Source organism: Oreochromis niloticus, linkage group LG11 (genome assembly GCF_001858045.2).
Source record: "Oreochromis niloticus isolate F11D_XX linkage group LG11, O_niloticus_UMD_NMBU, whole genome shotgun sequence".
In the NCBI taxonomy this organism is placed as follows: domain Eukaryota; kingdom Metazoa; phylum Chordata; class Actinopteri; order Cichliformes; family Cichlidae; genus Oreochromis; species Oreochromis niloticus.
This window is the reverse complement of record NC_031976.2, coordinates 6177716-6203856: the sequence shown is the minus strand read 5'-3', so window position 1 is coordinate 6203856 and position 26141 is coordinate 6177716. Positions and strand designations below refer to the sequence as shown.

The following is a 26141-nucleotide window of genomic DNA, read 5'->3' as shown; positions in this document are numbered from 1 at the left end:
CTAATGTTTCTGAAATACATCAGAGGAAAGCTGAAATTGAAATACCAAATTTTCTCCTTTTCCTGACTAATTTTAATTTCCTTTTAACATATTCCTGGTGGCATTTTAATGAAAAAGTTATTGACTTAAAGGACCACTGTGAGGTCAGAGACAGGCTATTCAATGAGGCACTGAAGTTAAAGCCAAGAGCCTGAGTTAGGACCTAAAATGGGTTGTGGGCACCCTTCTGGTAGGTCTCCACATTATAGTATAGAATAGTTTTCTCTAATGAGTTTTGCTCCCCAAGCTACAGACTAATAGGCATTCTGCATTATAACAGTAAAATACATGTTAGTTATTGTTAGTTCCATTGTGCATAGCTGATGTATGTTTCAAGGCAAATATTTTAATGTTGTTTGTTACTGCAGGTGATGCTGCAGGTGTTATTTTGAATCTTTTTGAGGGGGTTTTTTCCCCACAAAGCTTGCGGCAACAGTGAGACACTGCCTGCCAGAAAGCTGTTTACCATGTTGCAGCAAGAAACACTGACCGTGCCAGCTACTTAATGAAATCCGATGAGTGCCTGGCTGTCTTCGCATACAGCATTCCCAAAACACCCTAATGAGAGTTTCTGTTTCTCATTTGAATCCAAGATCCAAGTTGCTGTTCGCAAAGAATTGGGCATAATATAATAAAAACAGGTGCATAATTAAAGTTTTAGGGGACCACATGCACATGACAGCTCCCCTTAAATGCTATAAACACTCAAATAAGCCAACAAACTTTCATCCCTTGCCAGTCCTCTCATTGAAGTGGCTTTGCAGGCACATTTGCTCTGCATGTGGGGACATTGTTGTTGCCGGCTTCCCTTCACTTTCTTTTGTTCAGCTGCAGTATCTTGCTATGTGCACACACAGTGTGCACTTATTTGAACGCACAAAAGCACACGAAAAACTATTTGATTGATGTCTTGTTGTATAGCATGCAACAGTAGTGACTTTTAATAGCAGAAAAGCATGACATGGCATGGTTTGCTATGTTGCCAAATCCACCACATGTAGGCACAGAATTTTAAACTTATATGTGTGCCGTCAAGGTAAACTCATTGACCCAATCAGGTTTGAATTTTCTTTCTTCCTGTGTTTTTCCTGTAGCCTTACATCTCTCTTTATCAAACGCGCTCTCACTTTCTGTCTTGTAGAAGACACAGCAGATGCTTAAGAAATCTGGGTCTGCCTGTGTGCAGCTAACTGCTCATGTCACCCTGCCGAACCACCCAGGAGCAGAAGAAAGGGAAAGATAAAGAGACTTGAAGAAAGAGAGGGAGGGAAGCAGAGAAGTTAAATGATTGCAGAGCTGCTGAGCGCAGAGAAAGGCCTTGTGACATGTCCCACACTCAGAACTGGGACCAGACCAAAATGGGTGCGTGATTAAATGAACTGTGATGCTCGCTCCTGACACGCTGCAGCCATCGTTTGAATTAGTCACAGTTCTATTTTCAATGAAACCTCCACTCGTAGGGCAGATTCTATTACAATATGTACTCAAGTGAACACACATGCAATACATAGATGGGTATCTGTGCTGGGGGCACTGCCAGTCCTCAAAATCCTAGACCAAGAAACTTTAGTTCCACTCCTCTTTTCCTGCCTTGAGAACATGAGAGGAAAACAGGAGTGGAACTAAAGAGACTTGTTTGACTGTGCTTAGTTCAGCCTGCCTAGCCTCAGGCTTTTCTATAAGTAGTAAAAAGGAAAGCACAAAGACAACATTTCTGATGTTTCTGATATTAAAATAATTTCTTATAATAAAAGTGCAATACACCCGATAGAACATCACAACCAGTTTTTGCAAAGATTAGGGTAGGGTGTGATTTGGTGTTTAAATAAAGCATCCCTGAAGGAATTTCAGATGTAAAGATAGGAAGGGTTCTTCACCGTATCAAATTACATATTTCTAAATGTAAAATCACAAATAATAGACATCTGTGCTATGCGATATCATTAAAAGATTAAGAGAATCTGGAAAAATGTCTGTATGCAAAGAACCAAGGTCAAACTCGTTACTGAATGGCAATGATCACTGCAGACATTTTGTTCTGAGAAATCCATTGGCAATGGATTTCTAAGGGGTTAGACACAATTCATTGCTTCATCCACAAGTGGAAATTAAAGCTCTACCATGCAAAGAGAAAAAAAGAAAAGTCAAAAGCCAAACCCAGAAACATCATCAACTACTTTGGGACACAACTTGTTTGAGATGGAGTGAAGCTAAGTGGAAACTGTTCTCTGATCTGTTTGGAAATCATGGATGCTGTGTTTTGGGGGATAAAAAAGGGGGACGGGGCTATCCAGCTTATTATCAGCACAGAGTTTAAAGCTGGCATCTGTAATGGTATAGTGGTAGATATGGATATGGTTATCTTGCAAAGGTTTTATTCATGCTGAAAGACACAAACAGGGTTAGGAACAACTTACTTTATGCTGCCCCTGCTCATGATGTCCTTCTCAGGGAGAGCCTTGTTTATTTCAGCAAGACACTCCCAAACCACATTCTGGACAATTCTACAATTGCACGGCTCTTCAGTTAGTCTAGATGCTAAACTGACTAAACACATCACCCGTTAAAATATTTGCCAGATTATACAATGAGAAATGCTACAAAGGAGGCCCTGAACTGTTAAACAGCTAAACTCTTACATCAAGGAAAAATGGGGAAAGGTTTGGATATAAGGTCCAAAGCAGCTGTTCTTAACTCCCTCACGCTGTTGTTAAAAGAAGAGTTGATGCAACATGATTGTGATACATGCCCCTGTACCAAGTGCTTGCAACATCTTGCCATCAAATTCAAAATCAGAGTACAGTTTACAAAAAAAAATCACATTTCTCATTTAAATCATTGTTTTTCTTTTTAGTTCTGCTGCAAAAATAAACATTTGTAATTAACTTTGGATTAAAAAGAAGTCATGAAACAAAATCTGTTTTGATTATTTTGTTTAGGTTTTTTTTTTACATTTTACACAGCATGCTAACTTTTTTGAAGACTGGGTTGTAAATGAAAAAAAAAATGAAAAAAACCAAGTGTGTGTGTGTGTGTGTGTGTCAGACGAGAAATGAGAGCATGCTCTGCTGAATTTCTGATGGACAGAGGCCTGGAGGACTCCATCGGACTGTGGTGTTACCTCATCCCCCTGAACGCTCAACTCATCAGCTCGTCATACGCGCAGACTCACACAAACTCGCTCCCTCCACACTCTTGGAGACAGATGAAATATTAAAGGCGTAGAGATTCTTTTCAGGGTCGGGTTTCTGGGCTGTACATCTTTTCACATAAATCATCATCACAGTTTTGACGGAGGGGAGGGAAGGGTCGACAAACTAAACCTACCTGCCAAGTAACTAAGGAAAGCTTGGCTCACACTTGGTACTTCTTCAATTTACTATTGGAATGTAGTTCTACTTATTTGGCCCTTGGCGCTATCAATGAGCTGTTTTATATTGTGATGTGATATTGATGGATTTGTGGAAGCTGTGAACCATTTGTTTCCACCAGTGTCTGTTTCATTTAGAGTGTACTGGCATTTATGTGTATCTGACTCTCTTGTCCCTTTTCTTGCAGGAGCAAAAGGTCTTCAGTCCCCACCACAGAGTATATTTTTGAACTTCCCCACTTCACTATACAGGCCACAAGGGCCCAGACACTTTTGCTCCAAACAATCTGTCAGAGCTGGACCCACAGCATGGTCAACGGAGCGCCAGTGACACTTAATGAAAGTCTGCTCACTGAAGTGTACAAGGCTCCAGGTGAGTAACATGAGACAATACAAAGCTTGCCTTGCCTTTGCTAATAGCAAAACCACTTAACACAGAAATCCAGATTTATTCTTTTCTTTCCCCCACAAAACGGTACGTCCAGATGAACAGAATCAACTTTTGGAGATTTACTTTCCTGGATGATTGAGAATGCATCAAGACATTCTTTTCTTGCCCCTGACCAAGCTCATAATAATAATAATAATAATACTAGTCTTTTTCTACTGCTCTTTGATCTGCTTACACTGTAGTGATTGTAGGTTGAGGCCTGTCTACATAGAGGAGACAGAGTAGGACTCAAATACATTTCAAAACATCTTCTCAACACTGAAAATCACTTCTAGTTGGATTTTTGTGTGTGTGATGAATTTGCTTCTATTTCTTATTTGTGCATGTGTATCTTACACTGACACTAGTTGTACAGTGGCTTCTTCTTTCTGTGAAGAGTTATCAGAGTAGAAAAGACATGTTTATAATTGCTTACCAGGGGAACGCTCTATGTTTTTTAGTTGTTATAATAATGCCGTTGTTACTGTAAGGTAGCAATATTTCTGCAATGGCAGCTAAGTCACTTGATTTATTATATCCTTTTAATGGCTCAGTAGTGATGGAACAAAGAACAAACATACTCATCTGGTCTCTTTTAGACCAGAGTATTAGATGTTAAGGCATTCATTGTTGTTCTTGATTTATTGTACATTTTGTGAGGATAACTCTCGTTTATCCTCGCAAACTTCATTTATCGTCCTTTGTTTATTTGTACCAGTAAATTGTCAGGAAAGATATATTGAACTGGCTAATATTAAAAGTGATTTGACTTTCTTATGAAAACTTTTCCAGTTATTTCTGAGGGCACAGCACATTTGTCAGACTGTCACTGATGGGAAAACAAGCCAACTCGATAGCATTGAACTCTGGGCAAATTGGCATGCACGCATCCAGAACTGAAGTTCTCCAAGTATGCACGAGTTCACACGAGAAGATCAACTTGTCTTATTGGTGCCCAATGTGGGCTGCTGGACCTGCAGCTGAGACCAAATTAACTCTGAAATGCTTCATGTCACCTAGGGTGTCTTAATGGTCAAATAATAAATTTTGTCCCTTGTTAAAGAAAGGTAGGGGAGTCTGAATTCAATAAAACAGTAGCGTTTCTCATGACGGTAGCATCTGGACAGTCCTCTGGAGGGCCTGGGATTTTCCAACTCATTAGGATCATGTTGTTTGGTATGCCGTCAACATTCTCCCCCAGTCAAGCCAGCCAAGCTACCTTTTTCACCGTTGTGTAGCCGCCAAAATTTATGAAGCTGGTCTCCCGTGGAGTGAAGTCAAATATTCCTCTCCCCTCATTTTGCCTTTCGCTTGGAACGGGGCTTGAATAGCGACATGGAGAAACATTTGCACATCTGGTCCATGTGCTGGCAGGCTAGAAAAGGAGCAGTGGGGGCTTAGAAGAAAAGAAAGTTTGAGCTTAAAAGGCATGAGACTTGAGGAGAATAGGTGGTGTGCTGGGTAAGTATATGTAGGGAAAATACTCAGCAATAATTCCTATGATATAACCAAAAATGTCTAGTACTGTATCTGCTTTTGCAATTTCGGGAACACTCATACCTTAAGGGAGATGTGTGCTGTGCGGTTGGTAAGAAAATGAAGTTTGCCACGGCGACACCAGCCGCTGTTTTTCTGTAAGTGTGACTTACTGGCTCACTGGCTGCAGATATTTGTGGTAAAGGTGGCAGTTTTGATGCAACACAAGATTTGGGTTTAAACCATGAGATTGTTCTTGTGTCCCCAACTGCTGTAGCAGTCATCAAGGTATTGCCAGCATACAACTGATACACAAACGCTGAAGCTAAATACTGAAGACGGCAAACAAAAGCTGTTCACTTTGAACATATGCTTTTTCATTCTTTTAGGAATTTGTCCTCCCTTCTCTCCTTTTGATGTTGCAAAGTTTTTCAATAGGGGAAGGTGTTTCATATTGAAGTCTAGCTGATAACACAGATGGTCAGTGTCCTTCGCGGGAGGGAAACGTTTAGGTATGAGAATTAATTTGATGACCAAAAGAAATTCCACATTTCAGCATTTCACGGGCAAATTCAACAGCTTCAGTTTTAATCTCAAGGCACTGACAGACTGTAAAATATTCAAAAATATTAAGAGCAACATTCAGAGACTAAAATTCATTGCAGCTGACTGGAACACAGCCGCTAGGACTTGTAATACTTTGAGTTACTGTGGTGCTCAGTGGCAACTACAGGAATAACACAGCGCACAGCACATGCAGTGTAATCTGTGTTTCACAAGACCAGATATGAGTAAAATCAGAAAACAAACCGTAAAATTATATTTTCCTTGTCACTCGATTGCATGTCTGCATGGTTTATCACACAGCTGTCTGTGGGACAGTGTTGATTTCCAGTGAGCTTGGACATTACTCCAACATTCTCCTTTGCATTCCAGTGAAGCCCACACTAGTATTGTATTTTATTGGTGAGCCATGCAGCAAACAGTATGTCATTATTGGTGTCTCTAGCTGAAAATGGACAGGTGTGTGCCCATATGTGCTTGCATCAGTGCATGCACGCTTACACTATGTGCCTCTGTGCTCAGAACGTTAGCATCAGCTGTGTTGGTTTGGCTCTACTTTACTTCACTCCTCATTCGTAACTTATATTTTGGTTTAGAACCTAGTATTTTTCCCTTTTAACCTTCATCTCAATTTATTTATGTATTTTTCTTATACTTTTAAATCTTCTCTGTTGACAACTTTTATTTTATTCCCAATTCTTTTTGCATTTGTCACTTGCTCCTCTTTTGTATTCTCCTCTTTTTTTTTGTAATTGTCAGAATTCCCAGTTCTATGTTATATGCATGTTCTAATGTCTATATACATCATGCATGTTATTGTGGTTTGTAGTAGCAGCAGTAGTAATAGTAGTAGCCAGTAATTCCTGTCTACCAATACTTTTACCCACTACTAACCTCAGATTCGGCAACACACTGACCACAGTGACCTCCCACATCTTACTCAACTCTTTGCAGTTCTGTGTGAGTGTAAAATACGCCGCGCGTAAGTATTGTGTTTATGTGTCTGATTTTGGTATTGGAAAAGTTTAATCCACCCAGATTCTTTTTGTCATTGCTAATTGCTGACCACATTAGGCTCTCACATGTATTTCTACTGACATCTCAAGGATATATTATTGAAAGCAGTCTGAATGAATAACCAGTTTACACTCAGCACTGGTACAAACCCTGATTAGGAAAAAGATGATAATTATGAATAAGCCTTGTGCCCTTTCCTGGTTTCATTCAAGTCTGTGTGTGTAGTTAAGTATTTCTGTCTTCGTCACATCTGTGACAGAGCAACAATTCCATATACTGCAAGTGCACACCCTTAGAGCAGCTCATTTAAATAACAAATTTTATACAGTGGATGTTTTTTTCTTTTTTGCCTGCACCTCTTTTAAACATGAGCGGTGTTTAAAAAGCTCAAAAGTAATTTTTTAACCTATGTTATTTGAGTTACAGGTGAGCAGTATAAACTTTCTACTGTCCAGACTTTTGCCCTTGACTGTAACTTTGGTTCTCACTTCCTTATTTTACTCTACAAGGCTATATTTGAAAGATAAAAGATCAAAGCTATTTAAATTAGCATAAAATTGGCATTTCCACCAGTGATGGATTGAACTTTAATGTAGCTACCACAGCTGGTTTTCCGGCCTTGGAGCTCTGTGGTGGTCTGGACTACGACAAGAAGAGGGAGGTCTGGTAAAAGTTGGTTGGTGGTGGTCACCAGTCATGCTTTAGATGATTGCTGGGTGATATACGAGCTGTGACATAGCTTTAGCGTGACAGACATGAGGGGAAAAGAACAGAGGAAGAGAGAGTGAATGATATAATGAGCAAGATGAAAAATGAAAGAAAAAGGAACATAAAGGTTGAAGGGAAAAGTGACAGAATGAAATAAAGAGGGTGAGAGTGTGGGGCCAACTGTGCCCAGAAATACAACTGGTCATTGGCTTGCTTTATTAATCCCAGGTCTGGCACCTAATTGCGTGTCAGGTTAGGCACACAGGCAGAGAAGCGTGCATATTTGCAAATGCACAATGTATTCCTACCTCCATCTTAAATGGATCATATATATATAACTTCTGAACATATGATCCCATTTAAGGCAAATAATCAAGACTATGTTCTCACTGCATAGCAACTACAGGCATGTTGATAATGTTAGTAAGAGACGTATGCTCTCACTCATTTAACCGTATCATTATTAAAACAAGTCCTTTGTTTTTAGTTCTCCCTACACTTACCATGGTGGGGTGAGGAGAAGGGTTCGGGGGGAGAGAGGGGAGTCAGGACAAAGATGGAGAAACGATTGGGGAAAAACAAACCTCCCAAGTCTATTCAGGGTCACATTGGGGGAGACGTATTTATGCTTTTCTTCACACTGATATCTCCCGTTGCTTGGAAACAAATATGATCTTTGAGACCACGTCAACAATAGTTTTATGCATTTTTGCACTGCATGAAAAAGGCTGCTCCTGTCATGGCCAGCAGTTTATATCCCTGTGATCTAACTGCCTGTGATGCTGTGGCACAATAAATATCGGTAATAGCTCATTGTTATCAGAGGGGGGGAAATTTTTCACATCGTCCTGTCACCTGTGTAATCTGATGCCTCGTATGTTTTAGATTTTATGTTTTCTGGTCCCAGAATTTGCCCATCTGTCTTTGCTACCTCCTCCTTCCTCTGTTTTTTTTCTCTTGTGCGCCACTAATAATGCAGCTGTTGGTAGCATGCTTCTGGCTATAAGACTGAACACAGGAGGTTGCACTCTCTCAGTTTTTCATTGTTTTCCTGTGTAGATTTTGGCTGACACAGGCTTATTACTCACAACCTTAATGTTTCTCATCTATTAATCAAGACAAGTCAGAGGAACATGCAGCTTTGCCCCGTCATCTAATGAGCCCATACACTTAGCTCATGGAGATTGTTTTGATAGTTCTTTTTGATTGTTCTCCTGTGAAGAAAGGAAGGACAACAGCCTTTTTTATGGTCTGCGGTTGTCACAAATGTCAGTAAAGGGTTGAGAAGCTTAATGAAAACCCTGAGATGTCTGTTTCAGCGTGGCCTGGCCTCTCACTCAAGTATCCATATTTCTTTGAAGAGGTAACTTATTGGTTTGAGAGAAATTTCTGCCTGTCTACTTGTCTTCTTCACGGATTGACATCAGGGCAGGAAGAAAGCAGGAGGAAAAGAAAGAAAGAAGGCTTTTTTCATCCGTTTTTCAACCTTATTTCTGACATAAAAAACACGTCGTGTCAGCATCAGAGAATTGATAAATAAATCTTGGCTGGAACTTGAGACGGTTCTTGTCAATGAAAACTTCAATGAGCTACAGACGGGCTCGCTCCACTCCTGGCAGATTGTGATGATGTTTTAAGTCAGTCCAGACTTCCCTGCTTTTCTTGTGTCTTCATGAAGAATTCTGCTCTTTCTCTGTTGTTCGCTTTAGTCCTGAGCTAATCAGAGAGGCCAGCGGAGTCGATGCAAAGCAGAAGTTTGCTGTGTTGTCCCACAATTAAACATTGGATTACATGAAAATTTATACGTTTAATGGGATGAGAGGGACAGGAAGTGCCTGAGGTCTGGTTGCAATAACATATCAAGCGTAACTTTCACTAAACTGCTTTGCACATGTATGCACAGATGCAAAATATCTATACGTATACGCATTTCCACATCAAAGTTGGTTTGGTGAGCTTAAGCATTCATAGGGGGACATCATGCTTGTCTTTTCTCACCATGGTTGTCCATTTATCATGCCTCTTTTCCTCATACCGTCCACAAAAGTTAGCTGAAATTCCGCCAAGTAGTTTCTTCCCCTTGTTTGTTTGAATTGTAGCTCACTTTTTCTATCATGGGAAATGAGATGTGATTCCAGGCATGTTGAGGAACATGGACGATCCCAGTGCAGAATCTGGAATTCTGAGTTTTGACTTATTTCTTCCTTCTCTGATATGAATGTTTGATGGTGTCATTTAGTTGAACACTAAATCCAACTGAGCATTAACACGCACTATAGTACTTTAATTAGTGCTTAATTTAAAGAACTACTGTACTTTTTAGAAGCCTGATTACTGCTAAGCATGCCAGACATGGGATAAGAAAATTTTCTACAGATTTAAGCTTTTGCCCATTAGAGGTGGAATCATGAGCTCATCTCTCCCTGAAGTGTTAAACTGAAATATGATATGAAAATCCCCCATAGACTTGTCCCCTTTTAGCCTCTAAAGTATGTCACCCACAGATGATGTAATAAACAGATCCCAAAGTGTGAACAGTTTTTTGAAAGTATAGATTATTTAAAGACTGTTGTGTTGTGTGTATATAATAAAGGTTCTGCATTTATGGATATTGTACTGATTGTAAACATTAAAGCTATTAGAGCCTTTGATGAAGAATAAAAATCAAAAGAGTGACATTACACATATTACAGCATAATGTTTTGATAACAGAGATAGGTAATTCTTAATAAAAACTCAATACAAGCACACACCAAAGGGAAGAACATCCCTGAGACTTTAAATGAAAAACACTAAAAGGCTAATAGACTTTAAAGCTCTCGCAGCAGACTCTCTGAATGTTACCAATCAATGACAGCCTCAAATAAATCTGTTTGTATTTATGTCATCTGGTAGTGTCTGCAGAGCTGGCTCCCTGCTGTGAGCCAACCGCCCCATCTGAGGGTAGTGACTAGTGCCGACTGAGCACATAGCTCCACGTCACAGAGCCATAAATTTCCACTGTAACTCCCATTGAAGTGTCTCAGCAGCACCAAAACCCCAGTCACGTCTTGGCTACCACCACACACAGACACAGTCAGCCTCTGCAAAGCTCAGACATAAATATTGATCTCATTGGATTATTGATAAACAAGAATGCTCTGCTCGTTTTCTCTTTAATTCTCCCCTCATAAGGCAAGTGGAGTGAGAAGAAAGCTTGTGAAAGAGGACAAGAATAAGTTATAGAGATGCAGAGATCTAGAGAGCGCGAGAGAGAACGGATAGTAATCCAGAGTTGGATTTCAGCAATAGAGGGGACTGGTTTAGCGTCATTAGCTGTGGTCTGTAGTTTCGAGCATCTCTCATGGTGAAACCACACTGGTATTCCATCCTGGCATCTGCTTCAAAGCTAGAATGCCCCTGTTTCTTATGCTAACCAAATTTGTCAGAGCAGCATTAGGCTGGGGATATGGGAGATTGAGAGGCAGACCTTCTCATCCAGAACTGTGTTTTAATGACCTATCTTACCACCGACTAATCATTTCCTTACAAGTGGCAATGGGGGAATCATCTATGTCACGGCACATGTTTGTCTATCACATTTAGCACATCTGTCGCCCCCTTTCTCTCACACTCTCTCTCTTTCCCTCATCTTACTTCTTTTATAACTCTCCATTCAGTGTTGCTCTTCATCCCCTTCCTCCCACCACCCCCACCACCCCAACCCTATCCAACCACTGTCTTCCAAACCTCACTGCCTAGGCACATTAGTATTGGCCAAATTGCTTCCGCATGAAGACTCCTTAATTGTGGTAATTCAGTGGCAGAGAGAACCACAGTTTGAATGTGTGGAGAACATGTGTCACTGCTTCAGTGTGCCGACAGAAAAGCCAGCAGCACCTGGAGGGGATGGAAATCAAGAAAATTAGACCCCCAGCTTCTGCTACCACCGGCACTTATACCCCATCATTGTCTTTATACCATGACGGTTATAGGGAGCGAGTACCGCTTGCACACACCGCTACCGCTGTAACCTTCATTCAGTGAGGTAGGAGCAGCTTGACTGGGATTTTGTCATGTGTGTAAAGAAACCCATTATTTTTGTTTACAGACACTTGCTTGCTTGCTTTTCTGTTTTCTGTCTCACCACCCAACTTAAAAAAAACCCAAAAAAACAATTGTTCCTAATATGCAAAGCCCCCCTCAAAAAAACAACCCAAACTCTGGCAGCAATTACTGGTTATATAAACTGCCCAGCTCCTTCATCTATCTACAAACAGCTGTTGTTGTTGTTTACATCTGTTTGAAATCAAACATGCATATTCTTCCTGTGTGCAGATATTCTTACAGCTTTAACCTGTGCTAAATAGTAGTTGTGATATCTGATTTTTTTCTAACTGCGATCCCTTCAAATATCAATTATAATTTAGCTCAGCTCAGTTTATTTTTATTTATATAGTGTTAAATCACAACACGTGTCATATCAACGCAATTTCATATGAAAGATCCTCGGATGGAACCATAATGAACTTTTAATGCATCCCCCAAAAGTACCTCAATGTCATTTTTACTATCATAAAAATCAGTTCTTGTTAGCGTAGTAATTCGATTTTTTCTTTCTCTAATGCAGACCTTTGTTTGAGTAACGAAGCTGCTCTCTTTTTAGCTTTAACTGCATAACAAACCACTACTGGTTCACCTTGTCTGTTTTCCTGTCCCACTCTCTCAGCATGTGTCTGCATTTTTGCTGTGTGTCAGTTCTGGGCAAGATGCCAGCAGACCTGCTCCTACTTACTGCTTCTACTTCAGCCCCTCCTGACTTAGGAGAGACAGTTATTGTTTCTGCATCAGCACTTAATGGCTCAGCTGGCTGCTTTCAGGCTACCCAACTTGTCTATGTCTACCTCTTTTTCTGTCAGCCCCCTAGCTGCTGTGGGCTCATTGCCAACCTTGGAGGTTTTAATACTTTAGGTTCTTTTCCCTTCTTTGTCTGTCTTTCCCTTTTCACCTGCCCGTTATGGTTTTGAGATAATTTACATCCTTTTTTAAACTTGTTTCCATCACATATAAAGCTGGTCATTAATGCATGGAGTATGTAGCTGCAAAGAGGGAGGGTACTCAAAACACAGCTTTTAATAGTTGTTCTAGCACAAGTCTTATAGCTTGGTTTATACTGTATGTTGTATCATTATCTCTTTTTGTCTGTCTTTTTTCAGACTTTTTATATGATGTAGTATTTAAAGAATAGAAAAACTAAACATTTTTTATACAGCATCATAAATGAAAGTAAAACTATTTCTGGGTTTTGTGAATACAGACTAAAAGAAATGGTTCGCATCTTGAGGTAGAATATTGCCTGGTCCACCATTATAGGCAGACAACTTTCCCATAGCCTTCCCCAAAGCTGTGAGAGCAGGACATGTTGGAATGTGTAAAGCATGGCTTTCAAGCCTGCAGATGTGCTGCATATATATACTGAACCATGGACACGGCAACTATTGAGGTATGCAGAAAGGAAAGAAAGTACCCTCCACTTCCCATACGGTGCATGTGTTAGTGTGTGCATTCTGCTTTTTTGCATCAGCCCTTTCTACCCCTCTTTATTGACTTTTAGTCCCCCTTCCCTTCATCTTCTCCGCACTTTCTCATTGGTGTTTTCTATGGCAAATCCAGCTGCCCACGGTTGCGCCCTTAGTGTTTGATGGAGTGCCATACTCTCTGGCCCCTAGCTGTGTGTTTATGTACTTCTTGCACCTGCCTTTGCTTGACGAGTAACAGTACCACACACATTCACTCACTCAGTCAGTCACACTGACACACTCTATACACACTCTACCCCAACATACACACATGAATCACACAGGATACTGCTGTTTAAGCCAACAAACTACCTACCCTTGTGTTTTTACTCTTCCTGTGTACCCCACATTTTATAGTCCTAACAGCTGGACAAAACATTGCTTGGAGCTCCCCCATGCAACAACCACCAATCCAGCAGGTGCACAGTGCCCTTAGGACATCTATGTGGGCAAGGGGGATATGTTATAGTGATACCTCTAGTGCCATTTATCAAAGAGAACACAGAGTTGAAGAAAAGGCCCCTGTCATGTTACAGATTGGCTTGCACTTTTAACATCTTCGTCTTGTCCAGGCTCTGGGGAACAGTCGAGGCAACTCATCATTGTTGATGTCATTTTTCTTTTAGTGCTGTGTTGAAAAAGGCCAAATGGTCACTGAGTCTGGTTATTCATTCTCCATGAATAGGCTACTCTTTCAGGGTAGATGGGTCATGTGTTTTTAGGTTCACTCAGATACACTAAATGATATAGCCAAATGTCTTGGGCAATGCTTTTATGGCAAATACATATAGCTATATTGTTTCTAGTGGGAGAAGTAAACCTAACTTTATGTAGTACATATATCATTTTTAGTCGTTCCCTCTGGTCCTTGGCCACATGAACTAATCTTGAAATCAGTGTTTCATGTATATACACATGTATCCGTATGAACATAAATGTATGGGAATTTTCACATACATTCTTTGAAGACCAAAGTTGCTTCCCTGGTTTAAAATTACTGAAATTGTGTACTTGGGACACCCCCTTGGTTGCGTGGAGTACAGACTCACTGATTAGTGTTTGGTTGATAATTAAGGTGCCAACTCTGCAGCTCTGCTGATTCTTAGGTTAAAATTAGAAGTGGGAAAGAAACTTTTAAAGAGCAAAATCACCCTCATCATTTGGATGCCATTAGTTTGCAATAGAGCATGCTGAAGATTTTGAGAGTGGTGTTGTTTTATTTTACAAGGTTTACATTGGGCATTACCATTTACTTAAAAGATTGATATCTATATATTTGTCAAACTGTACTGCAGTGTAAATAGAAAGTGGTTCCAAGACAAAGATATTCATTACTGGTTGCCAGTATTACAGCCTCAGCCTAAACAGAATAAGGCAGCTAAATGCACAGAGTGGTTGCACAGCACTGCTCTGTTTGACCTGCAGATATATTAAGTGGGAGACAGAGAGACAGGAGGAGGGTTATTAACATAACCATCTTCCATCTGGTCTCACAGAGGGCCTCTCAGACAGCAGGTGAAGAGGTTGATGGGCAATTTGTCTGAGAGAGAGAGGAGGGAAGTCAGTGGTTAGAGATTTTTAGCAATTTTCAATAATTCCCCCGGTTAAGTGTGCTATGTGTGTGACTACTCAAACATGCCCTACTTCACACTGCTGATTTACGGTAAAACTACATTTGAATTTTTAGTTGATCGGGCTTTACGCAGCAAAGAAAAATACTGTGTGCTATGTTGGTGTAAAACAGCCCACCCAATTTACCACTGGTTATACAGTGTTTAGATTTTTTAGTCACCTGTGTAAGAAGGAAATTTGTTATATAATATCTGTGTGTATACAAAAGAGTTTGAGAGGATAAAACTAGTAGGGGGTGGCTCAGGAATTAGAGCTTGTCCTACACTTATCAAAAGGTTGTTTTCATCCTGGGCTGAGTAGGTGTCCAAATCTAGACATAAGTTTGCATACTTACTTGCATACTGGATGGTTCAGTATGGGCAAGTTACCGAACCTCGAGTTGCCCTTCAAGCATCCATTGCCGTGAGTGATCATTTAAGTTAAAAGTGCTTTTGCATAGAACAAAACGCTTGTATGTACATGTGTGTGAGAGATTTGCAGTAGAAAGTGTTTCACATGCTAAACTTGAGTTTATTTATGTTGATGTTGAACCTTTTTTTTTTGCTGTTTGCTCAGTGATTTTACCATCCCTTGGCCAACACATGACAGAAAAAGCCCCAGAAAGTTGTAAACTCGACTGAAAAAGTGCTGTGGACACTTGTAGGAAATAAAGCACAATCACTGTATGAGAGGATTATTTGAGAAGGAAAGCCTTATTGGAACAGGTGATGCAAGAATTAAATGTGATTCCCTTGGACAGTTCCAGCTTACTGGAAGAATGTAGCATGTGATGAATGGATCCTCCTCTCCTCTCTCAACAGGCGGTTTGGCACATAACTTCCTTAACTCCACAGTATCTTTTAGTCATCCAGCTATGTCTCCCTGCTTCTCCTGTTATGTGTTTGAAATAGCCTCTCACCATAGAAATAACACTGACATATCATAATAGAGAATATGTAATTCCTAGCCGCATTGCAAACAGTTTCATTTTGGAAAGATGGAAGACAGGAGGTTCTTCCACACTAGGCTGCCATTAAGAGAAGTAATCATAGAGTGAGGAACACTTGAGGCTCCTGTGATGTAATGCTGGTGTGAAGTGAGCTGTACTTGACACTAAGCTGAATACAAGCGTGACTATATGGGATATTGTTTTGGAAATAAACTATTACTCATGACAAGTTAATTAGATCTCTTTTTATCATGATTTTTAGGCATAACAGTATGGGTGTGATGTCAGACTGTCTTGTATCCAAAATGATCTAAACGTTTTCACAGGAAAGGAGAAATTCAAATAATAAACAAAGATAACCTCTGTAAATTTTCAGACCCTGTCCGTTTGTACTCACAAGAAGATATAACATTAAAGAAAATAATAACTCTAACTATGGACTGGCGTAAACTTTAAAACTAAGAAGGTGCATGATGTATTTTAGAAAAAATGCCCAGTGTTGTTTGTCGTTGTTTTTTTTCTAACAGGAGGTTTATAGCTGACCTTAATATGCAAATGTATTTTAATTCAGATTATGTGTCAAAGAGATGCGCTATCAGTTATACCGTTGAAAACAGAGGACACCTTTTCTTGATATCTGTGTTTAAGAGCACCTGGCTGGTCAAGAACAATTAAAGGCCAATCAGGTGTTTAACTAAGTCACAGAAGCGGTCCTTAAACCTGCCGGACTGCAGTTCATTTTCACTTTTTTTCACTTTTTTTATTAGGTGTGAAATATCCAGGCCCGTCACCGACTCTCGAAGGCTCGGTCCAAAACCTGGAGCTGAAGTTCTGCAGCCGTGCGACGGTGAAATGTGCCTCAGGAACCGTGGGAGCTGTAAAAGTGTGCGCCAGGACCCCAGGTGTGTGCAGCTGTGCCCTGTTAAAACTTTACTGCCTGTGTAGGAGGGAAAGAGTGAGACAGACTAGACTCTTCTTTTACTTTCTTTAACTTATGCTTTTACACACTCCACTCTGTCTTGCTCCCTCTCGTTTTCCTGCTCAGTCTTTATGTTGATTTCTTTCCAGCTATGTGATTCAGTTGCTGTTTTCTCCTGGGGCGCTGTCATTGGGCTGTGGCCATGTCTTTGATGGCAAGGATGTTATTGGAGCTAGTGTCATAGCATAGAGTTCACGAGGTCAAGCTGCACATGATGTGGGTCAGATTAGCAGATCTATTGCAGCTGTCAATATAGAAATACAAGCAAACCATGTGCAGTTAATGCCCTTATTTTAAAATGAACATTTATTGTAGAGTCAGAAAAATATGTGCACATAAGGAGTGAAAAATGAAAATGACGATGGAGGGCAAAGTCTGGCTCATTCAGTTTTTCTTTTGGACTATGAGCTCTTCAACTAAAGTGAAAAATTAACAAAACATGGCTTTATTGGTGCATAGGACTGGTCATAATAATAATTCATAATTCGTTATTAGGCCTTTTGCCTTCTGTATAGCAACCAAATAGTGCTGTTGCAGTCACTTCAAGGTGAATCACAAGGAAATTCAAATAAAGGGCTGTTTTTAATACATGAAACATTCACAACAAGCTTTTGGTGTTTTATTTTATGTGTACTTTTGGTCATTCCTATTTCAGAAATGCTTTCCATTTTATGGGACTTATTATAGCTTGATTTGGGGAAGTGGAGAGTTTGTAAAATATTACAAACTATTACTCTTGTCTTTCAGGTTCAGGAGAGGGAGTGAAGGAGAAGCTGGTTCCTCTGATTCAGGGTCCATCTGACACTAAAGAACTACATATGAGCCGCTGGCTTAATGAGATTCGCAAGCCTGAATCTTTGCTGGCCCCTGACCTGCTGGCATTTTCTATTCAGGTCCCTCAGCAAGGAGATGATTGCAGGAACTCAGGTATAAGTCTTTTAAATGTATGGATTACCCTCTCCTCTCCTCTTCTCTCCTCTTCTCTCGTCTCCTCTCCTCTCCGCCCTGCCCCACCCTTCATTCATAAATCAGGTTTTAGTTCATTTTCTGGTTGTGGTTTTGGTGTTTGGGTTTGTTACAGGCACTGATTATATCTGCACTATTGGTGATCTAATTCAGGAGTCTCCATTTGTTTAGGTTGTCATATTTTCCTTCCTCTCATAATGTCATGTAGTGCCCCCTTTCAGTTATTTGTTTAGTAAAGCCGATAAGTGTTTCCCACTCTGCTATCCTTGAGGCAGGGTTGGCAGCCCTGCGTCTCTTTTCAGGCAGCGTGATTTCTCTAAACAGCAGTTAGTCTCTGTCAGCACTGGGCTGAGCTGGCTAACAACAGCTAACCACTTGAGGATTGCTGTTGACGGCTGCTCTGATGTCAGGTTGCAGTTTTGATTGCATCCCTAGACCACAGATTATGTTTCCTGTGTCATTGTGAGGGTGTGTGGGTGCATGCATGTGCCTTTTGAGAGAGGGAGTGGGATTTTTCAGTAGCCTTTCCAAAGGGCTAAAAATGCAAACCAAATTCCAAAATTTAAAGTGCTACAGTGCTTGATTTAGTTGGATATTAATAATCACATCTGTACATGTAGCCAAGGATGCCCTCATTTTTCTGTATGACCTTCTAGAAATAGATATGACCATGGATATTAGTGTGTTATTAATATTCTTCATACCATCAACTTAAAAAAACTTTCTTCCCGAGAAAAACTGATACCTCTCGAAGTATGGGACATTTTCTACTACGTCATGGCCTTAAGCCGCTCCCAAGTTTCTAAAAGCCCACAGTAGGGGGCTTAAAGTACATTCTGGGCTGTTTTCCTGCAACCCTCTCCCAAGATCAGATCCCAAGATCAGATACAGGAGAAGCCTGGGGTGACAATGTAAAACAATACAGCTCCAGTATTTGTTTTCAGAGTTGTCTTCAGAGTCACAGTTGTACATTACTTTTAATACCGAACTACAGAGATTCATTGTGTAGCCTTGATTTGTGCAAACTGCCAACTCCTGAATCATATCAGGGCTCAGGCCTTAAACATGTCAGCTCTGAGGTGTGTATAGAGCTGGCCTCAGGTAGTTTAAACTGTGAGAAGAAGATACAGTTGTAGCTAAGGCTGCAGGGAAGTAAGAAGAAAAGTATTGTTTAGAGACAGTAGATTTCAGAGGTTATCCCTAACCAGGCACTGCATTGCTCTTTAAATTTCACTCTATCATTTACTGCCCCATTTCTATTGAACTAAGTGTCATTTCACTTCTGTAAATTGCAAATCAAAGGCAGGGGGAAAAAATTTCTTAGAGAGTTAATGGTTTGATAAATGGGAGGACAGTCATTGAATACATTTCCTGAAAGTTACAGCGACAGAAAAGCTGATTTTTAAAATCAGTGTTTCCGACGAGATGTTCTTCCATCGTTTACATACATGATCACTCAGACATATAGCAGATAGATACTTTTAGGAGCTCTGGTAAACTCTGTTTAGTCCACGGCCTCAAACCATTACTGTGATTTAGAGACCATATTATTTCAGTAAAGCATGGCTCATAAAGACAGTACATATTTTTGAATATTAAAACCTGATCTGAACACAAACCAGAAGACCAAAAGGAAGCAAAGAGAGTGGGAGAGCGAAAGGAGATGAAGGTAAAAGGAGGTGGGGGGGCTGACTCCCAGAAGAACTGAGTATATCTCCAGCAGATGTGGAGCAGTGCAGGTCTGTGCTACTTCTCATCACTGCCTCTCTTCTTTTTTCCTCTGTCTTTTGAGTTCAGATTGCTCTCTTTTTCCTCACTGTCTGCACGTCTCTATTGTCTCTATTCGGATATATGATATTTAACAGTGTGGGCTTCATCAGTCACTTAACTGGCTGCCATTCAGACTTGGTTCATGTTTACCGTCATATTACTTATATAAATATGTGTCACTCACATGTGTCTAAATGATGGACAAAAGTAACAAATAAGCTGTGATATGTGCAACATTTGCAAATAGCTTTCACCCTTTTGATAAAGAGAATCACAAGCATTGTGTGTGTGGTGCAGAGTACTACCAGAGATAGAGCTGTATTTCGTCCCTTGTGCATTTCAGACTCAGATAAATCACTTTTGGTTTTGGAATATTGAAATGATTAATGCCCTAGACATCTAATTGATCTAATAATCAAATGTGTAGTAAAAGCTGGGGGACAGCAGCGTGTGAATGTAGAGTAACAGCTTTACCACACGTGGAATGTTTTTCTCGTTCTCTGTATTGTTGCTAACGTGCTGCTGAGGATAACACTTGTGTGTGTACACAGGGTTTTTGGGTGTCTACTTAAAGCTCTGTGTTTTGTATGGTGGTCAGGCTTACATCAAAGCCTTTGGTTAGCCCACATGTCCCATGTCCCTGCTGTCATCCAGAGGGTGACTGGGAGCCTTTTAGAGCAATGTTAATAGAATGATGGATGCAACGCCTCATTCAGCAAGAGATGAAAGGTGGTGTGGCACTGCTCTAAATAGGCTGGACACTTTGCTCCCACAGGGCTAGCTCAGAGGTTCAACATTTTGTGATCATGACATTCCTCAGTTGTTGGAGCACTTGGTCTTGGCATCAAACACACTTTATTCTTCCCATGTGGTTCTGCTGAGTCCATTTACCAAATTCCTAAAGTGTGATCATTATACACTGAGTATACGACTGGGGTAGGGAGAAAAGCTGACTCCTGACACTAGGATGCAGTGGAAAACACAGCAGTTATGAGCGATGTCTGCCCAGTTCTCAAAGCATAACTGGGGGGGGTAATTGACATTAAGCTACCAGTGTGTAGTCAGTGAAGTGTTTAAATATATATACATACATATACCTTTATTTGATTGACTGCAGTTGATTATAAGTCAAGAGAAGTCTTGTTTTTTCTGTATTTTGCCTCTGCCCCTTATGTATGAGTGATCTCTGCATTGTCTCATTTCTTAGAGCTTGTGACAGGCTCTGAAAATCACCAGCACTTTCCTTATAGATCCTTTAATTCATCCCAGAAGCCATTTCCTCAATGCCATGCACTGTCTAATTTCTCAAGGCTCGGAAAGGCTCATATCTCCAGGGGGAGTGTTGGGAAATGTTCATTTTCAGTGTTAAAGTAAAGATAAATTGGTTATTTTGATATATTGTTTTATTTGAATTATTTGTAGTCCAGTATTTTAATGGAAGCTTTGACACGTTTAATTGTCTCATTCTTTCTCTCACTCCTTATAACTCTTTTATACAAAGTTAATCTAAGGAGATGAGTAGCTTTTAAATCTGGCCAGTGACATCTGTTTTCTGTCTAATTGTTTACCAGTGAACTAAAACAAAATTCCAATTTACTTAGAAAATGAAGAGGGTGGGTTGGGTGGCTATGGTCGGCGGTTGGAGGGAGTCCCTGTACACTTGTAGAACTCCTGCAGATCGGGAATAATGTGTTTTTATTTAACAGAGCTGAGGTTGGAACATTCTAATAAATTAAGCACAATTAAAGGCGTGGGTTTTTACGCAGAAGAACTAAGCAGCTCTGCTTTGAAGTGTCCTCTTTTATGGATCCAAAAGGGTCGAGTAATTTTATTTCTCGCCATTAACCCTTTGGATTACAACATGACGGTCCCACAGGATTTCTCCAAGTTGAGTAGTCGACCCAGATAGCCACAATATCCTTTTCATGCTCTTTTCTTCTGAAAGAACCAAACTTGCATTATGAGACATGAATAATAAAATATGAATGCCACTTTTTAATGAAATAAATAAAAGATAAATTATCATAATAAATCAGCAATAGAAACATGCAAGTATGCAGGACAAAGAGGTGCAAGTGAGGTAGCTGCTTTTAAGTCACAGCAGACAGCAATCCAGGTTGGCGGACAGGATCAGAAGGGCATAGGTTTTTCTTCCACATGGGCCTAGTTGAGAGCCAGGGACATGTCATCATTCACCAGCACACACTGGAATGGATGCCTCTGGTATTAGATCTATAAATTATTTTTGAATTTAATCAGAGTAGAGCAGTGCCTTTAGTGACTGGGACCAGAAATCCTTGGCCATGTCATTCACAGTGACCTCTAGTGCTACTTTGAGTGTAAATTATCACTGGTACTCAAGAGACAGTTTGATCATTTTGATCCCTGGACAGTGGCTGGCTGGCTGACTATGCACTTTTGGCTCAGTCTTGGGTCTGTCATCACTGATGGATGGGAAAGACTAAGGGGCCTTGGATGGGGCTAGTGTGCAAGAGTAGGGCGTGTGAGGAGCTGGGGTTTATGCTGAACTGTGGGGCAAGCAGCAGCCTGCAGGTGTCCCCCACCCGAAACACACACTCACTTTACCATTGTGATTTCACCAGAGGAGGGAGGGACCAATGGCTCGAGTGAGTTTTATGATTGTAGAAAAGACAGGGAGAGAGAGGGAGAGTGTGAGTCTGTGAGGGATAGCATGTGTTTTCCCTAGGCACGGCAGCAGCTGCAAGACAATGATTTATGCTTTTCTCAGAACTCTGGGATCTCAAAATGTTACATTTAATCAAGCACACTGAGAGCAGAGCAAATGTTAAAGATGTTCCCTATAAAGCCCTTCAGTTTTGATCTCTTTACCATACCATGGGAGCAGGGAGAATAGAGGAACAAAGTGATCTTTAATCTCAATTTTAACATATTGAAGGGAATTATGAAAGCTACATGGAATTAATCCTGTGCGAATTCCCAAAGTGCTGTAATACTGAACACACTTAGTTCCCTAATAGTTATTAAAGCTGTTTTCTCCTTAATTACTGCTTTAAAATTAGACAAATGGAGGGAAGAAACTGCTTCAGACTGTTTATTCTGAATTAAGTCTAAACATATTTATTATATATTTATTATAGGAATATAACTATAATGCATGCAACTATATGTTGCATGCATTATAGTGACATTTCATGCAACCCTATATAAAGTGTTGATGTGTATTTGTGCCCGTTTATGTAAGTGTCCTGAGAGGCCTGTCCACAGCAGTCAGAAACAGGTGGGGTTCTACAGTACTTTGAGTCTGCAAACCCAAAGACTAATGAGAGCAGGTGGCACTGAAGCACCACCTGACTTTGATCTGACCGTTGGACTCAAACACATGCATGCATGCCATTACACTCACTGGTCAGTGCATGCACGTGCAAATGCAGAGAAACTGCTACATGTGCTCTGTTTGCCTCTTTACTGAAATGATAGCCTTTGAATGGGTTGCACTGACACTGTAGATGGGGTGTGAACTGAAGTGGGATCTCCCTTGGTAGCCTCCTCCATTACAATCTTTCAAAGGCCTGCTGTACTTTCATATGTCCATCTATCATGCTCTTTTCCCCTCCTTTGCATGTGTTCACTCACTCCATAGAGTGTTAAATCAACAGTCTGGCTTTGTTTCAGGCAGAAACTTGATGGCTTTAAGCTGCTGCCTGAACTTTTTCTGGCTGATAGATCTACAGTAGACAAAATGGTACTAAAAATACATTTATTGTACATGCTTGGGAGAAACCTCAGAAAGCAATTTACTAAGCAAATGTCATAAATGAAGTGACCAGCTCTTCAGCTGTTGGGACCTGATCAAAATTTCACAAGAGGTGACTGTGAATAAATGAAGAGACAAGTAGCTACTTCAGATAATGTCTGGGAGTGTGCATTCATACACTTCTGAGGAGTATGAGAATTTAACAGGACTTGTAAATACTCATCAGGCTTTGCCTCATGCAAATTAAAATGAGTCTTGCCATTCAATTTTGGAATCAAGTCCATGAAACTCGACCAAAACAAGTTATCCCAAGTGTTTGTTTAAGCACCCAGTGACTTCCACAATAGTGTGTTTAATCACCAAGGCAGCTACTCTCATCATGTTTTGTGTATGTATGAAGCAAGGCAGGTAATCTGGAGATTAGACCCCAGAGAATCCTCTCAGAGATGGCTGTCGAGGTCAATCACAGCCCATTACTGGAGCTGTTCATCTGTGAAGTGTTGGGCTATTTAGGCCAGTCTCACAGTTCTTAAAGCCTGGGTGAAATGTGAGGCAGAAGGACGAGCATACAGATTGGGCACAAAGAGATGAAGGCTATGGCTAGAGATGGGGTAGGGTTGGAGTGTGACTCAGACTAAAGCTACTGATGCTAGTCTTCACTCTAATGATATCACAGCTCCCATGCGAGTATTTTGTATCTTCCCTTCAGGATTCAATATGAACAGAAGACAGGATTGTGTTTACGCCATGTAGTAAATGAGTGCAAATGACACACTCAGGAAACATTTGTTATAATAATAGTAAAGTAACAGAATTGAAATAAAAGATTATAGAATAAAAGCAGGAATATAACATTTTGGGAAGATGAGATGTAGCACTGCTACCGTTACACAAATAACATTAATCAGTCATAATAATGGTTAGTTATTATCTGCCTACTTAAGGGGTGTAAGCTGTAGAAGCTGCAGAAATCTAGGACTAATTGCAGCTTAGAGGATAAGCGTGGTCAACAGGCTTCTTTGGATTTTGCCGTCCACATGAGACAGTATATTGGTGTAGAGGTGAGTCAAGATTTAGTCTTTAAGTGTGAAAAGAGGTCATCGTGGGTCACTGCTATTTTACCTCTGAAGGTTGTTGTCTAGGTAGGGTAGAGTCAAAGAGAAAGAGAGAAGCAATTAGCCTTTCTCACCATGTGAAAACGGAGACAATATTACCTAATCAGTCTCATTAGCGTGATCTCTGGAAAGGCGTAATGACTGCTTGTAATGGCTGTGAAAGGATCTCGTATCACATTAGTGTGAATGTCACTTCCAGATGAAAAGTCTATAGCACTTGGAAATAACATGGGCACAAGGCAGAAGTCTAAAGTGTAATAATGTTTCTGTACTAGTTTGAACTCAACTTTATGTTTGGTGTGGTTCCTTGTGACTACCTGTGTGTTTGGGGCTACATAATAAATGTGGATCCTCCTTGAAGTCATTGAATCTTAAATGTCTAAAGGTTTTACACAATACAGATGTGAGCGTTTTACTGAAAACAATCTGAATGTTTTCATTCAGATTGTTAGGTAAACTTTGGCCATCCACACTGAAATAGCAAAAAAGCAAAAGGCAAGTAAATCTCCTCTGTAAGGCACATGAACAGTACACTCGTGAAAGCATTCCAATGATACTGCATAGATTTTGAGAATGCCTACTTTTAGCAGCATTTAGTGCTGAGCTTTATGTTCTATTAAGCTAAGTCAGTACATGAAGAAATTAAATTTCCCACAGTTTTCTGATGATGCTTTCTGCTCCACAGCTGCAACATGGTGATTTAGCTTGTCAGCTACTGGGTGTAATGTAATTCCCGGGGCTCCCTGACTCATTTTACCACTAAGGTACATTTATTTTTAAGGTCTGTCAGTGACACACACACACGCACACGCTTTCTTATTATTGAGTTATTACAACAAGTAATTCCAAGTTAAGCTCCTTAGAGGCAGATAGGGAGAGACTCTTCAGTGATCACTGCAGGAAAGGCGAAGGAGTTTCGTTTTGCTGTTTATAAAGGCAGAACAACACTACAACACGTTAACAGGGCACGCTCACTGTAAACTCTGGTTCATTGTGTTGAATACAAGCTGTTTACACTTTATCCAGCTCTGGATTGAGTAGCTAGGATGGAGGAGGTCAATTTACTTAACCTTATCTAATTGAATGTTGTCACTGGATCAAAGGTCGCCACATTCCACACAGTCAGATCAAACATCACACAGCACAATCACAACAATTGGCTACCCTGGATCACTTAATCAGGGGCTTGAAGTTTTATTCTCACAAATTAGAGGGGATAATGTCCAGACGGACTATGGAGGGCCTGAACACTATCTTCAGTTATGCACATTTGGATTAGTTAGCTTTAATCGTACTGGTACTAAGAGGGTTTCCTCAACTTTCAAGTTATTTACAGTTTACTTTATACATTTCTGTGCGTAAAATTTGTTGCATAATCCTTGCCAAAGCTACCAAAGAGATCTTTTAATTTATGTTAAAGATTAAACCTTGTGATGCTTCATGATAAAATATACACATGTGCTGATGTGAGAGGCTGTAGTTTAGCAGATGCCCCATAATGGAGAATTTCTTTCTCTTTGCTGACAGAGACAAACATCACTTTGCGGTGGCTCCCTGTTCATCACGCCACTCAGTTTATCAGTGTCACTGTCTGTCTGTGAGCCATACTTCTGTCTTTCATCTCTCATTATTGCTGTTCCAGCAAGTGAGATCAACCACTACCTCCTCACATTATTAGAGGCTGGTTACTGATTCATACTCTGCCAGTCCTAAAGTCATATACAGGCTAACCAGAGTTCAGACAGATGCTGAATAGGCAGAGCAGAGCAGTACTGAAACGAGCTGGCTGGAGTTCTGTGTCAGTAGCCAAACCAATATGTGTCTCGCCGCTTGAGTGCCCATCAGAAAACACG

The 26141-nt window shown here is 40.4% G+C and overlaps 1 protein-coding gene across 7 annotated transcripts in view; it reads left to right on the top strand.

Moving 5' to 3' along the window:
- The window catches only part of vps13b (vacuolar protein sorting 13 homolog B), a 300414-nt gene that overhangs the window by 68820 nt on the left and 205453 nt on the right, over positions 1-26141 (top strand). For 6 of the 7 annotated variants that reach the window (XR_003222193.1, XM_005456766.4, XM_013275644.3 and 3 more), the window contains exons 17-19: positions 3598-3782; positions 16490-16624; positions 17449-17628. Coding sequence is in view for 5 of the 7 variants with exons in the window: in XM_005456766.4 (XP_005456823.1) it covers positions 3598-3782; positions 16490-16624; positions 17449-17628 (500 nt within the window). In the remaining 2 variants the exon portion in view is untranslated. Of the gene's footprint in view, positions 1-1180; positions 2857-3597; positions 3783-16489; positions 16625-17448; positions 17629-26141 lie in introns of those variants that run through there. The other variant, XR_003222194.1, reaches the window with a different exon arrangement.